The 12,113-nt window shown below is 57.7% G+C and overlaps 1 protein-coding gene across 1 annotated transcript in view; it reads right to left on the bottom strand.

Annotated features, from left to right (window-relative positions):
• Window positions 1–5,222: 5,222 nt before the first annotated feature.
• LOC120404123 (RING finger protein 112-like) overlaps window positions 5,223–12,113 on the bottom strand; it is an 89,965-nt gene continuing 83,074 nt past the window's right edge. The window contains exons 6-15 of the mRNA XM_039536122.1: window positions 11,800–11,850; window positions 10,655–10,711; window positions 9,873–9,959; window positions 8,961–9,090; window positions 8,676–8,806; window positions 8,417–8,470; window positions 7,804–7,878; window positions 7,237–7,509; window positions 6,684–6,956; window positions 5,223–6,176 (exon numbers count right to left, since the gene is read on the bottom strand). Of these exons, the coding sequence (XP_039392056.1) occupies window positions 5,607–6,176; window positions 6,684–6,956; window positions 7,237–7,509; window positions 7,804–7,878; window positions 8,417–8,470; window positions 8,676–8,806; window positions 8,961–9,090; window positions 9,873–9,959; window positions 10,655–10,711; window positions 11,800–11,850 (1,701 nt within the window). The 3' untranslated portion in view covers window positions 5,223–5,606. The remainder of the gene's footprint in view (window positions 6,177–6,683; window positions 6,957–7,236; window positions 7,510–7,803; window positions 7,879–8,416; window positions 8,471–8,675; window positions 8,807–8,960; window positions 9,091–9,872; window positions 9,960–10,654; window positions 10,712–11,799; window positions 11,851–12,113) is intronic.

Genomic DNA, 12,113 nt, shown 5'->3' with positions numbered 1-12,113 from the left:
AGCAAAAGCAATAGGTCTCTCTTCTCCCGAAGGCATAATGTGTGACACGACTGCTCCCACTCCATAAGGGGAGGCATCGCAGGCCAATTGCAGGGGTAAGGATGGATCAAAGTGCGTTAGAACTTCAGAATTTAACAATGCATCCTTAGCTTTGTTAAATGCAACATCACAGGCTTCAGTCCACTTCCAGGCCTTGTTCTGCCCAAGGAGCTCGTGAAGTGGTTTTAGCAGTGTGGCTAACTGTGAGATGAACTTTCCATAATAGTTCAGGAGTCCTAGAAACGAGCGCAGCTGGCTTACATTTCGTGGTGGGGGAGCCTCCACAATAGCTTTAACTTTTGCAGGGGCCTTATGAAGACCTGCAGAATCGATGATGTGTCCCAAATATTCAACAGAGGGCTTGAAGAATTCACACTTGTCTTTGCGAACTCGTAGGCCATACTCTTCCAATCTTTGCAGGGTAGCCTCTAAATTCTTTAAGTGATCCTCTTCATTTCTTCCAGTGACCAGGATGTCATCCAGATAGCACTGAACTCCTGACAAGCCACACAAGATCTGGTCCATAGCTCTCTGGAACAGGGCGGGAGCCGATGTTATTCCGAAGGGTAGGCGACAGTATCGATAAAGCCCCTTATGAGTCACAATAGTCAACAGCTCTTGGGACTTTTCATCGACGTGCATCTGTAAATATGCTTGACTCAGATCAATCTTACTGAACTTTTGTCCCCCAGCCAGGCCTGCGAAGAGGTCATCGATGCGGGGAAGCGGGTATTGCTCTGCACACAACACTGGGTTGACAGTGACTTTAAAATCCCCGCAAATCCGGAGAGAGCCATCTTTCTTCACGATTGGAACGATAGGAGGGGCCCATGAGCTATGGGTAACTGGTATTAGGACTCCATTGGTGACCAGGCGCTCCAGGTCTGCTTCAACCTTTGGCCTGATGGCATATGGCACAGTTCGGGCTTTCAGATATTTTGGTGGACTGCCAGGTTTAATGTTCAATGTCACAGTGATTCCCTTCATACTTCCCAAATCATCTCCAGCATGTTTCCTTAGTATAGGGGTTAGACTGGTTTCTTCTTTAGTCATCCGGTGCACTTCTGCCCAGTTCAGTTGAATCTTCCCAAGCCAAGACCTACCCATTAAGGCTGGGTAGTTACCTTTCACCACAAACAGTGGCAATCTAGTGGCCTGTCCATTGAGCTCCACCTTAACATCAATAGTGCCCAGCATAGGCACAGCTTCTCCCGTATACGTCTTCAGAACAGTTTTTCTTGCCTTAAGCGGAAGATGCTGTAGCTTTTCTTTATACACAGTCTCAGAGACCAGCGAGACAGCTGCACCGGTGTCCAGTTCCATGCGTATAGGTTTGCCCTCCAATAAGGGGGTTACCCAGTATTCATGTGAGCCCGCTGCCAAAGACAAAACATGCAGTGGCACTTCCTCTTGTGATGAGGTGTCACCTTGATCATCCTGGGTCTGCTCTAGGGTATGCAGGGTTCCTCTTTTTGTCGGCCAGACCACAGGCCTCTTTTTCTTTTGTTTACAGGCATACTCAATGTGTCCCTTTTTGCCACAGTGTCGACACACCAGGTCCTTACACCAGCATTCTGATGCCTGGTGTCCTGGCTTACCACAGCGGTAACATTCTTGACTCTGCACAGTTTTGTGGGTCCGTTCTTGTGACACTTTTTGCACCCTAGGGGGTGCACCGATGTATTGTGCCTCCCTTGTAGCCAGTTCCATGGAGACAGCATTATCAACAGCCTTCTGTAAGGTAAGCTGAGCCTCTGTCAGTAGGCGCTTCCATATAGCTTCACTGTACAGGCCACACACTAACCTGTCACGCAGGGCATCATTTAACATTTCTTTAAATTCACAGTGTTCTGCTAGCTTTTTTAAAATGGCTACAAATTGTACAACTGTTTCATCTTCCTTTTGGTCTCTTTTGTGGAACCTATATCTTTCAGCAATTACCAGTGGTTTTGGGGAAAAATGGGACCCCAGGATTTCCACAATGTCACTGTAAGATTTAGTTGCTGGCTTAACAGGGTGTAGTAAGCTGTGTAGCAGGGAGTAGGTTTTAGCTCCTACAACAGTTAAGAATATTGGCACCTTCTTTGCTTCTGTAATGTCATTTGCAATACCAAAAAGCTCAAAACGCTCAGTATACACATGCCACTGCTCTGTATTCTCATCAAAAGGCTCCAGAGGCCTGGTCAGAGTAGCCATGATTTTAGTTTCACTTTCACAGTCAGTGCACAGAAGCAGCTTTTTTGTTTGTTTGTTTTTTACCTTGACTTCTACTTCCTTCTGTTACTGGAGCAGCACCGGAATCCCATCCTCGTCGCCACTTGTTATATCCTTGGGGGCAGCCGGTTTAGGAAGAAATCACTTGAGGCCAGAGAGCTGACAGCTAACAAACCACCATTTTATTTACAGACCATAATACTCTAACTCAGTTGCCATAGCAACAGAAACCATGACAACCAAATACACAACAGCCAGTGTCACTGATGCACTTTTGGGTGTGAGCCTGAGTCTGAGCCCGGCTGGGACAGGGGTTTCCAAAGTCCTCGACCACAGGAACGTGCTGCAGGTGCACAGTGCAGGGTGGGGCGGGGAAGGGAGCGGAGGCTGGGCTGCCGTGGGGATCAGACTGGAGACCAGCGGTGCCAGAAGCCCCAAGCGGCTCCACAGCAGCTAACAGCGTCGCTCTGTTACCTGAGGTTGCCGCGGTGGAAGCTGCAGCCACTAGGTGGAGATGGGGCCCCACAAACTGCAGCTCACCCCGGCCGTGTCCTGCCCGTGCAGGTGGCCATCGCCTTCCACAGCCAGAGAGTCCTGGGCAGAGCCTGCCAGTACCGCACTTTCTACCTGACGGAGAAGGTGGGTCTGGGAGGAGGGTGGCTGCACCCCCAGCCAGGGGCACCCCAAGGAACACTCCTGGTTTGCCCCAAGGACTAGGGGCTTTGGGGAAATAGATGGGACCTCATAGGGGGCTGCGGAGATGGGAGACTCCAACCCCAGCACAACGGGGGCCCTGATCTCGGTCGGGGTGTGTGTCTGTGCAGCGCCCAGCACAACGGGGGCCCCGATCTCGGTCGGGGTGTGTGTCTGTGCGGCGCCCGGCACAACGGGGGCCCTGATCTCGGTCGGGGTGTGTGTCTGTGCGGCGCCCGGCACAACGGGGGCCCCGATCTCGGTCGGGGGGTGTGTCTGTGCGGCACCCGGCACAACGGGGGCCTGATCTCGGTCCGGGGGTGTGTCTGTGCGGTGCCCGGCACAACGGGGGCCCTGATCTCGGTCGGGGGGTGTGTCTGTGCGGCGCCCGGCACAACGGGGGCCCTGATCTCGGTCGCGGGGTGTCTGTGCGGCGCCCGGCACAACGGGGGCCCTGATCTCGGTCGGGGGGGTGTGTCTGTGCGGCGCCCGGCTCAACGGGGGCCCTGATCTCGGTCGGGGGGTCTGTCTGTGCAGCACCCGGCACAACGGGGGCCCTGATCTCAGTCGGGGGGCGTGTCTGTGCGGCGCCCGGCACAACGGGGGCCCTGATCTCGGTCGGGGTGTGTGTCTGTGCGGCGCCCGGCACAACGGGGGCCCTGATCTCGGTCGGGGGGTGTGTCTGTGCGGCGCCCGGCACAACGGGGGCCCTGATCTCGGTCAGTGGAGTGAGGGGAAATTGCTGCGATGTAGTCGGAAGGCGCTTTTGTGGGATGGGGTTGTGCACCCACCCCTGGGCGCCTCTGAGAGGCACCACGTCCCCGCTCGCAAGCAGAGTCTGAGTGTGGAAAAGAAACTTTTAATAAAAGGAGGGAAGCAACTTGGCATTAATTTGGGAAAACCCCTCAAACAGGGCTCATACCCATAAACCAGGAGCAAAAGACCCACCGGCCTAAGCAAAAAAAAAAAAAGAGAAGCCAGAGCGCTGCCCCTTGGAAAGTGCCGCCCCAAGCACATGCTTGGAGCGCTGGTGCCTAGAGCTGGCCCTGTCGGAGGTGCATCCGCAGAGTTCACCTCCCGCCCTGGAGAACCCACACGGTATAGAGCCAGGTGTGGGGTCACTGTGATCACATGGATGTTGGCCAAGGCACGGCGAGAGCCCTGGGCGGAGCTGGAGGGGCTTCACCTCCGTGGCGGGAATAACTCTCTGGGTGGTAGAGACGTGGCTGGTACATAAACCCCCCGACCCTCTTGTATCTCGAAGAGCTGAGCTGAGAGCTGGAAGTGCCTTGGATAGGCAGAGCTCACCAGGGGGCCAGTTGTCCAGCCCGGGACAGGTAGAGCAAAGCAGCAGCTGGATTCAGCCGTAGCCCGACAGTGTTTGGTGGGGTCGCCACGGGCGAGCCATTGCACGTACTACATCGGGAGCAGAGGAGTTCACAGCAGCGTCCGTGGCAGCCTAGTGACTCCGGTGGGGCCTCCCTGTCCTAGCTGCTGGAACCGCGATTGCTGGGCAGGTGATAGAGCCCAGGGCTGCTCATGGACCAGAGACCCTGATTTTCCTGAACTCCCAGAAACTCAAACTGTGAGCGAGGAAACTGGGGAGTCGCGAGCTGAGGGTCGGGGGCAGAACAAACTGGGTTCAGGGTCCAACGGTTGGGACTGTGACTGATGCAGCCTGAGGTACACGGGGTGGAAGACGTTAAACTGTAAATATATGTCCCCAATTCAGCCCAGCCCTTCCCTTCCCTGCCCTGCCCCCAGCAAAGTTCATCCCTTCAAACCTCGGCACTGGCGAGTGGGTGCAGACTTGCCTGCAAAGACGCCCAGCGTGGTGACAGGGTCCCAGACGACTGGGGGGGAAGAGAGAGGGGAGGGGTTCGACCTGGAACAGGCTAAAGTAGCTGCCTCACCTAAACCCAGCTCCTGTCATCTCGGACCAACACAGCTGGGCCTCCCCTTGCCGACTTGCTGCCCCTTTGCTTCAGCCGTGAAGGATACAAGGGCATCCGATCCGCTGACCTTCTCCTTCTACCCCCCGAAAGTCTGTTTGGCCCAAAAGTCAGGAGCACGTTCCCCGCCCGCCATGGTTTGTTCCCCAGCATGATGACCCCTTATATTTGTGTGACCTCCGTATGTCAGGGGGGCCTGCAGGAGGCTGGATTCCAAAGTTGAACTGACATCAGCCAAGGTGGGCTGACAAATGTACCTCCTATGTCTGGCAGGAACTTGTCTGCTGGCCCTGCCTTGATTCAGACTTGAAAACGGGGTTTCCACAGGTACATATACGTGTAACCCCTCACCTCATGACAGGGCCGACATTTCACACAGATATTAACACCGTGAGTTCCTGGGATGCAGTTGGTACATTACAAGACACTGTTTGTGGCTAAATACCATGACATTACAGCGGTGGGTTAGGTGCAGCGAGTTTGTCAGGCCAGTTAGGAGTTGCTGACACAGGGCACTGAACCCTCTGCCAACTGGTACCGCTGGGCCTGGGTGTCACACAGACACTGGAGGTTTTCAAGAGTGGGTTGGACCAATGTCCCTTCTTAGAATCTGTGGGTGACGACTGCCCCAGTCTGGAGTGGTTTGTGGCTGACGTGTCTGGGCCACGCTACAGCCCCGTCACCCCTAGATTGGGGGAGGGGCACTGTTCAGATCAGGAGGGTCGTATCAGACAGCTCCTCATGGCCATCCTCCCCGTCCCCTTGGCTGGCGGTGGCCTCGGCCCGGTTGATATCCTTCTGGGCGATGTTCCCACCAACTCCCCCTCCCACGCCCCCACCCACGCACATCCCAGCCATGGCGCCCGTCCCAACACCAATGGCCACCGCCTCAGTCATGCCGAGCACCACAGCTGCTTCAGCAGCAATGGCAGCAGCAGTAATTCCCGCAGCAGCAGCTGCAGCCACCGGTGCCAGGACCAGCACCCCTGCAGCAGCGCCCGCAGCAGCACCCGCCGCAATGGCAAAGTTCTTGAAGCGCTTCCCGTAGGCCTCCAGGAAGGCCTTAGCCTCCCGCGTCAGCCCCGCCTTCAGCTCCGTCAGCTGGGCCTCTTTCTTCTGCATCAGCTCCACCTCCAGCTCCGTCCCCAGGGCCTCTTCATTTGGCAGCATGTCCTTCCGGCACCGCCCCAGCAAGTGCTCACGCTGCTCTGCGAGCTGCTTTGCCATCTCGCTCGGCCTCACCTTCAGGCATTTAACTGGGTTCCTGGAGTCCCTGTCCTGCAGTAGCAGCGAGCGGAGACAGCCAAGAGTATTAGATGTGGCAAGTGCTGCACAGACCCTGACCAAGATCGGGGCCCTTGTTGTACAAACGCTCCCCAGCTGAGATCAGGATCCCATCGTGCCAGGCACTGCACGGATCCCACAACTCAGATTGGACCCCCCATCGTGCCAGCTGCTACACAGACCAATCCCCCGAGTGAGATCGGGGCCCCACTTGTGCCCGGCGCTGCACCCCCCCCGCCATGAGTGAGATTGGGCCCCCATGATGCCGGGTGAGGCACAGTTCTCTGGACAGCGATCAGGGCTGCCATCATGCCAGGTGCTGCCCAGAGCCCCCAAAACTGAGTTGGGCCCCCCCAGTGTTGGGACTGGAGTCTCTGATCTCTTCAGCCACCCTGGGAGCTGGAAATGTGAACTCCCACCTCATCCCCAAAGCCCATAGCCCGGGATGGTTCTCGGAGGTTCCTCTGGTGGGAGGCACAGCTCCCCCTCCCCCCCATTCACCTTCTCCTTCAGAAAGGCAGCGTGGCCTGCGCGGGCTCTGTCCATGGCTCTCTGGTTGGTGGCATAACACTGATAGCGCTCTCCGTAGGTCTCCAGGAAGGTCTCGGCCTCCCGAGTCAGCTCCAGCTCCAGCTCCATCAGTAGGGTCTCCTCCGGCCCCTTCATCTCCTCCCGGCACCGCCCCAGCAGTGACCTGCGCTGCTTCGCCAACTGCTGCACCATTGCGCCTGGATCCACCTTCAGACAGTCGTCCATGCGCTGGGACAGACTGCCCTGCATTATGTGGAAGAGCAGGGGGGCCCAAGGCTGTTAGAAGGGGTGGGTGTGTGAACCTGTCTCACCCATGAACTTTCTGGCTACAGCACAGCAACTTCCATCCACCCCCCTGACCAAGGTCACAGCCCCCATTGTACGTGGGTTGGAGTCTCCCATCTCTGCAGCCACCCTGGGAGCCGGAGATATGAACTCCCATCTCCTACTCCAAAGCCCAGAGCCTGGCTGGGATTTTTCCCAGGGGTTCCCCTGACTGGGGCACAGACTCCCCATGACTCACCTTCTCCTTCAGAAAGTCAGCATGGTCTGTGCGGGCTCTGTCCATGGCTCTCTTGTTGGTGGCGTGATGCTGATAGCGCCTTCTGTAGGTCTCCAGGAAGGTCTTGGCCTCCCGAGTCAGCTCCGCCTCTAGCTCCATCAGCAGGGTCTCCTCCGGCTCCTTCATCTCCTCCCGGCACCGCCCCAGCAGTGACCTGCGCTGCTCCACCAACTGCTCCTCCATTGCGCCTGGATCCACCTTCAGACAGTCGTCCATGCGCTGGGACAGGCCGTCCTGCGTTGAGCGGGAGAGGAAGGAGAGAGAAGGGGGTCCAAGAAGTTAGAAGGGGCGAGGGTGTGACCCCGTCTCACCAATGGCTCCTCTGGCTACAGCACAGCAACTTCCTCACCCTCATGACCGAGATCAGGGCCACTGCTGTGCTGGGGTTGGAGTCTCCCATCTCCGCAGCCCCCTGAAAGCTGGTATGAGGTCTCCTCTCCTGCCACAAAGCCCGTAGCCCACAGGGTTGGCTGGGATGTTTCCCTGCGGTTCCCTGGGCTGGGGGCACAGAGACACCCCCGGACTCACCTTCTTCTTCAGAAAATCAGCGTGGGCTGCATGGGCTCTGTCCAGGACTCTCTGGTTGTGGAAGGCGATGACCATCTGCACGGGGAGGACACGGCTGGGGTGAGCTGCAGTTTGTGGGGCCCCATCTCCACCTAGCGACTGCAGCTTCCACCACAGCAGCCTCAGGTAACAGAGCGACACAGTTAGCCAGTGTGGCAGCCGCCTGGGGCTTCTGGCAGCACCACTTTTCAATTTGATGCCCACAGCAGAAAGAACTACAATTCCCGGGAAACTCCCAAGTTTTCTGCAGGAAAACCACCCCCATTTTCAGATCTGCTCTTAAAAATTCCTCTCATTTAAACACTAGGAGGAGTTCCCTGGGGATAAACAGGAATTGGGGCTATGGGTCTTAAGGATTGGAGACGTGTCCGTAGGCGGGATAAACAGTCTAGCACCAGCTGCCCTCCAGGCTAGTGAAATTCTTCTACCCTGGAGTCCAAGAAAATAAGATTTCACCCAGACTCTTCTCCAGTTACATCCAGCAGCCTGGACCCAGTTCCCAACATTGCCCCAGCGGTGGTATGGATGGGGGAAGGAACACACCCCACAATTGAGTCAGAGGCAGAGACGGTACCTGACAGGGGGAGGAGAAGCCGGAGCGATGTCTCTTCATCACATCAGATAAACTCTGCAAAGGAACCAAAAGAAACCATCACGTCACAACTCCACAGGGCTTAGAAAGGCTGAGAACATGGGGATGGCTCGCCTGGTGCTGAGATGCAGCCACCTCTGGGGTGGGGCAGCTGGGGATTTGGGGGTATTGGGGTCATCACTGACTGCAAGGAGAGAGCATCCCCTTCCTGCTCCCTCCAGCACAGCTGGCCAGTCCCCACCTTTATCTTGGCAGCCAGCTGTGTCCCGGTGAGCAGCTCCCCATGCCGGTCCCTCCGGACGTGTCGACTGGCTGAGCTCACCAGGGCGGTGACATAGTCCCTCAGGCTCTCCCGGAAATTTGCTCTCATGTCTGCAAAGGGGAGAGAGACAGATGATGGGGAGGGAATAGAGGGCCTGTCTGATCCCCCTTCTCTCTACCTTCCACGCACAGGCAGGAGCAGCACCCCAGTCGCATTGCCCGGCGCATGGCAGGGGGCTCAGAGCCGCTGTTCCGGGTCCGTTACCTCTCAGGGTTCCCTCGCTCCCCGTCGTGATCTGCTCGCCGGGGAAGGGCATCAGGTAACAGCGGCTGCTGCTTCTGCTCAGCACTTCCAGGGCCTTGGGGTGTTTGCAGGGGGTCTTTGCCTTCAGCATCTGCCGGAGCAGGGGGAATCGTTACATTGACACACAAACACCCGTGTTAACACCAGCCAGACCTGCTGGGCAGTCAGAGAGGGTCTGGAGGGGCCCGGCCTCGTTTGTGGTAGATGTTGGAAGGGGAGCAGTGAACGAGGCAGGGGATGGCAGGAAGCGAAAGGAGTGTCTGTCAGTCCCAGTCCTCCCCACCCCAGGTCCCAGGCTCTGCAGATCCATTGTCCCACCCTGCTCCTTTCCCTCCCCCTGGCCTGGCTTTTCTCCCCTCCCCTTTGCAATCAAGCAGCTTCCTTCTCTACACTGCCTGGGCTCATTGAGTGTAGGGCAGCGACAGGTGCCCGGCCTGGAGCAGCAATTGCCGGGAAAGTCCAGCTTTGCCTCGGCAGCCCCCGGCTGGAGGTTGCTCACTGTGGATGGATTCTTTGGAGACGTCAGCGGCTAAACTCACGCACAGCGTTTCTCTACCGTGTTGTACTGGTGACCCCCTTTGGCCTTAAAAGACAATTTGGACCCTTGTATTTAAAAAAATGGTGACTCCCACCTTAAGCTGGGACTTCAGCTTCAGCTCCGGCCGCTTTCCAGGGTCCCCTGTGGTGTGGGGCTCTGGACAAATATTCTGCTTGCCACACCCGAACTCCAGCCCTGCACTTGCGACCCCCCACAAAACCCATCACACAATCTCCTGGGGTCTCACCTCCCCCAGGTTGGAAACATTGGAGCCCATCATCCCTTAGAGGGGAAAGGCCCCATGTCCCATTCCTCCGTCTCTGATTCCCAGTCACCTGTCTGATGAATATCAGATGCTCCTCGCCACCCTCAACTCCTAGGACCAGGGAGCTGCTCCAGTCCCGCACCAGCAGGTCTAGTTTCTGCAGGGGAGACAGGAGGGGAGTGAGGGTCTCTGGTGCGGGGGGGGATGCTGGGTTGGGGAGAACGTTGATGTCTGGAGGGAAAACCTCAACCCCTAGGGAATGTGGAGGGAGTGCATGGGGCAGACACATGCTCTGAAGTGGGGGAGGGATCTTCAGTACCCAACCATTTGACAGCATCGTCATCAGCCAGGTGAAGTAAGTCAGTGGGCGCTCGTCAAGAATAGCTGACCACAGCTACATCCCTGGTCATCCGAGAAACCCCATCTGAAGAGATTGGCCACACAATTGCCCTGTCCTATTAGGAACCAGCTCAGGTGCCTGGGCAGCTCAAAAAGTGGTGGACCAATGGTTGGGTCAGTGATTAATGACGGTCATCGCTGACCACTCATTGCACTGAGCTGATTCCACCCATCCTGTATAATTGACCCTAATGGGCGTCTAGAAGACTGGGGAGCTGGTGGGTGGCTGAAGAGGTCTGTGTACAAAGGCGGGTCACTGTTCTCATGGATCTTGGCCAGCGCCATGACGGAGGCCCCCTCACGGTGAATATGGGGTGGTGCTGTGTTACTAAGTATTGGCAGCCGCAGCAAGGGAGTTACACATAACGTCCCTATCACAATGCACACAGGGGAGGGGTGCAGTGTGGGGATACACGCGCCAGGGCGGGTGATTTGGGGGGGAAGCCGTCTCACCTGAATGGGCTCCAGTCCGTACTCTTTTCCCACCTCTTCGGCCACATGCACAAACATCTGCAGAGCAAAGAGAACGGGGGTGGAGGATGAGTCTGGGGCATGGGAGGCATTTACACTGGGGGGTCATCCTGCAGGTGAACAGAAAGGGGCCTGATCGTCTTCCCCCATCCCCATCTGTGCCGCTCCCTCCACCTATCGCAGAGAGCGAGGTCCAGCGAGTGCAAAACAGAGCTGGAGAGAGCTGCAGATATTTTCCACGGGGTGGAAAGAGAAGTGGGATGCACCCGGCCAGGAGGGTGGTGGGGGAGGCCATGGGACACAAGGATCCTCCAGATCCTATGCCCCACAGAGGAGCAAGTCTTGTTCCAGGGTTCCCCCCTTCACTCCGGGGCGCTCTGTGGAGGTGGGGGTGGGTCAGTGAGCCCAATGTGAGGTCGTTTCCCTGAGGGGTTCCTGAGACGTACCCTCCCACCCCCAAAACCACCCTTGCCTCAGGCTGACAGACGCCACCAGCACCGTTTGCACAGGCCCGGCGCTGACACCATGTCTCTGCTCCCGCCTAGAACGATCTCGGCCACGTGGCGATTACTCGAGCTCTCCCTGGGCTGCTGTATCTCCTCATTAACCAGGTTCCTGCCAACCCCTGGACCCAGGGCAGTGTGCACAGATAAAAACCCTTCCAGAGCCAACCCCTCCCCTGCACAGAGAATCCCCCCGGGGTGCAGTGCAGGGGCAGGACACACTGTATGTCACAGGCAAAAGTGACGTTGCTAAGGGTGAGACTGCAAGGAGCTCACCCCGGCGGGGCTGGGTAAGAGCCTGGAGAGAGAAGCAGAGCAGGGGGCAGAGCGACCGCCCCAGGCCTAGCCCCAGGAGCTTCCCACCGATGACGGAGCTGTGCTGGAGGGGAGGGAGGGGTCCTAACTGTGGCCCAGTGGCCCACGCTGGACACCTGGGAGCAGAGAGCCAGGCTGGGCCGTGCGGTGACAGTGCTGAGTCCAGAGGCCCACGTGACTGTGGGAGAGTCGGTTTCTCTCTCTGGGCCTCAGTTTCCCCACAGGACCCCTGGGGAGGGATAATAACCCTGTGGGGCTAACGGGAGAACCTGGCCTGGCCACGTTCTGCGTCGCGCTGCCCGGCCTCACCTCCAGGTACTCGAGATCCGGGTCCTTCACCTCACTCAAAATATTCAGTATCTGCAAATAGTCAGGAGACAGACGGAGCTACAGCAACGAGCAGTGACGGCTTCCCCAGGCCACTTCCCAGCCACGTCACCCGCCCCGAGCACAGCGCCCCCTAGTGCCGCACGGGGCATCGGGGCCAGCCCTGACCCCCAGGGGAGAGCGCCCCCTGCTGAGCCCTGCCCCACTCCCTGCAGCACAGCGCCCCCTAGTGCCGCACGGGGCATCGGGGCCCGTCCTGACCCCCAGGGGAGAGCGCCCCCTGCTGAGCCCTGCCC

This window comes from Mauremys reevesii, linkage group 4, assembly GCF_016161935.1.
Source record: "Mauremys reevesii isolate NIE-2019 linkage group 4, ASM1616193v1, whole genome shotgun sequence".
Taxonomy (NCBI): domain Eukaryota; kingdom Metazoa; phylum Chordata; order Testudines; family Geoemydidae; genus Mauremys; species Mauremys reevesii.
The sequence above is the reverse complement of the archived record's forward strand: the minus strand, read 5'-3'. Positions and strand labels throughout refer to the sequence as shown.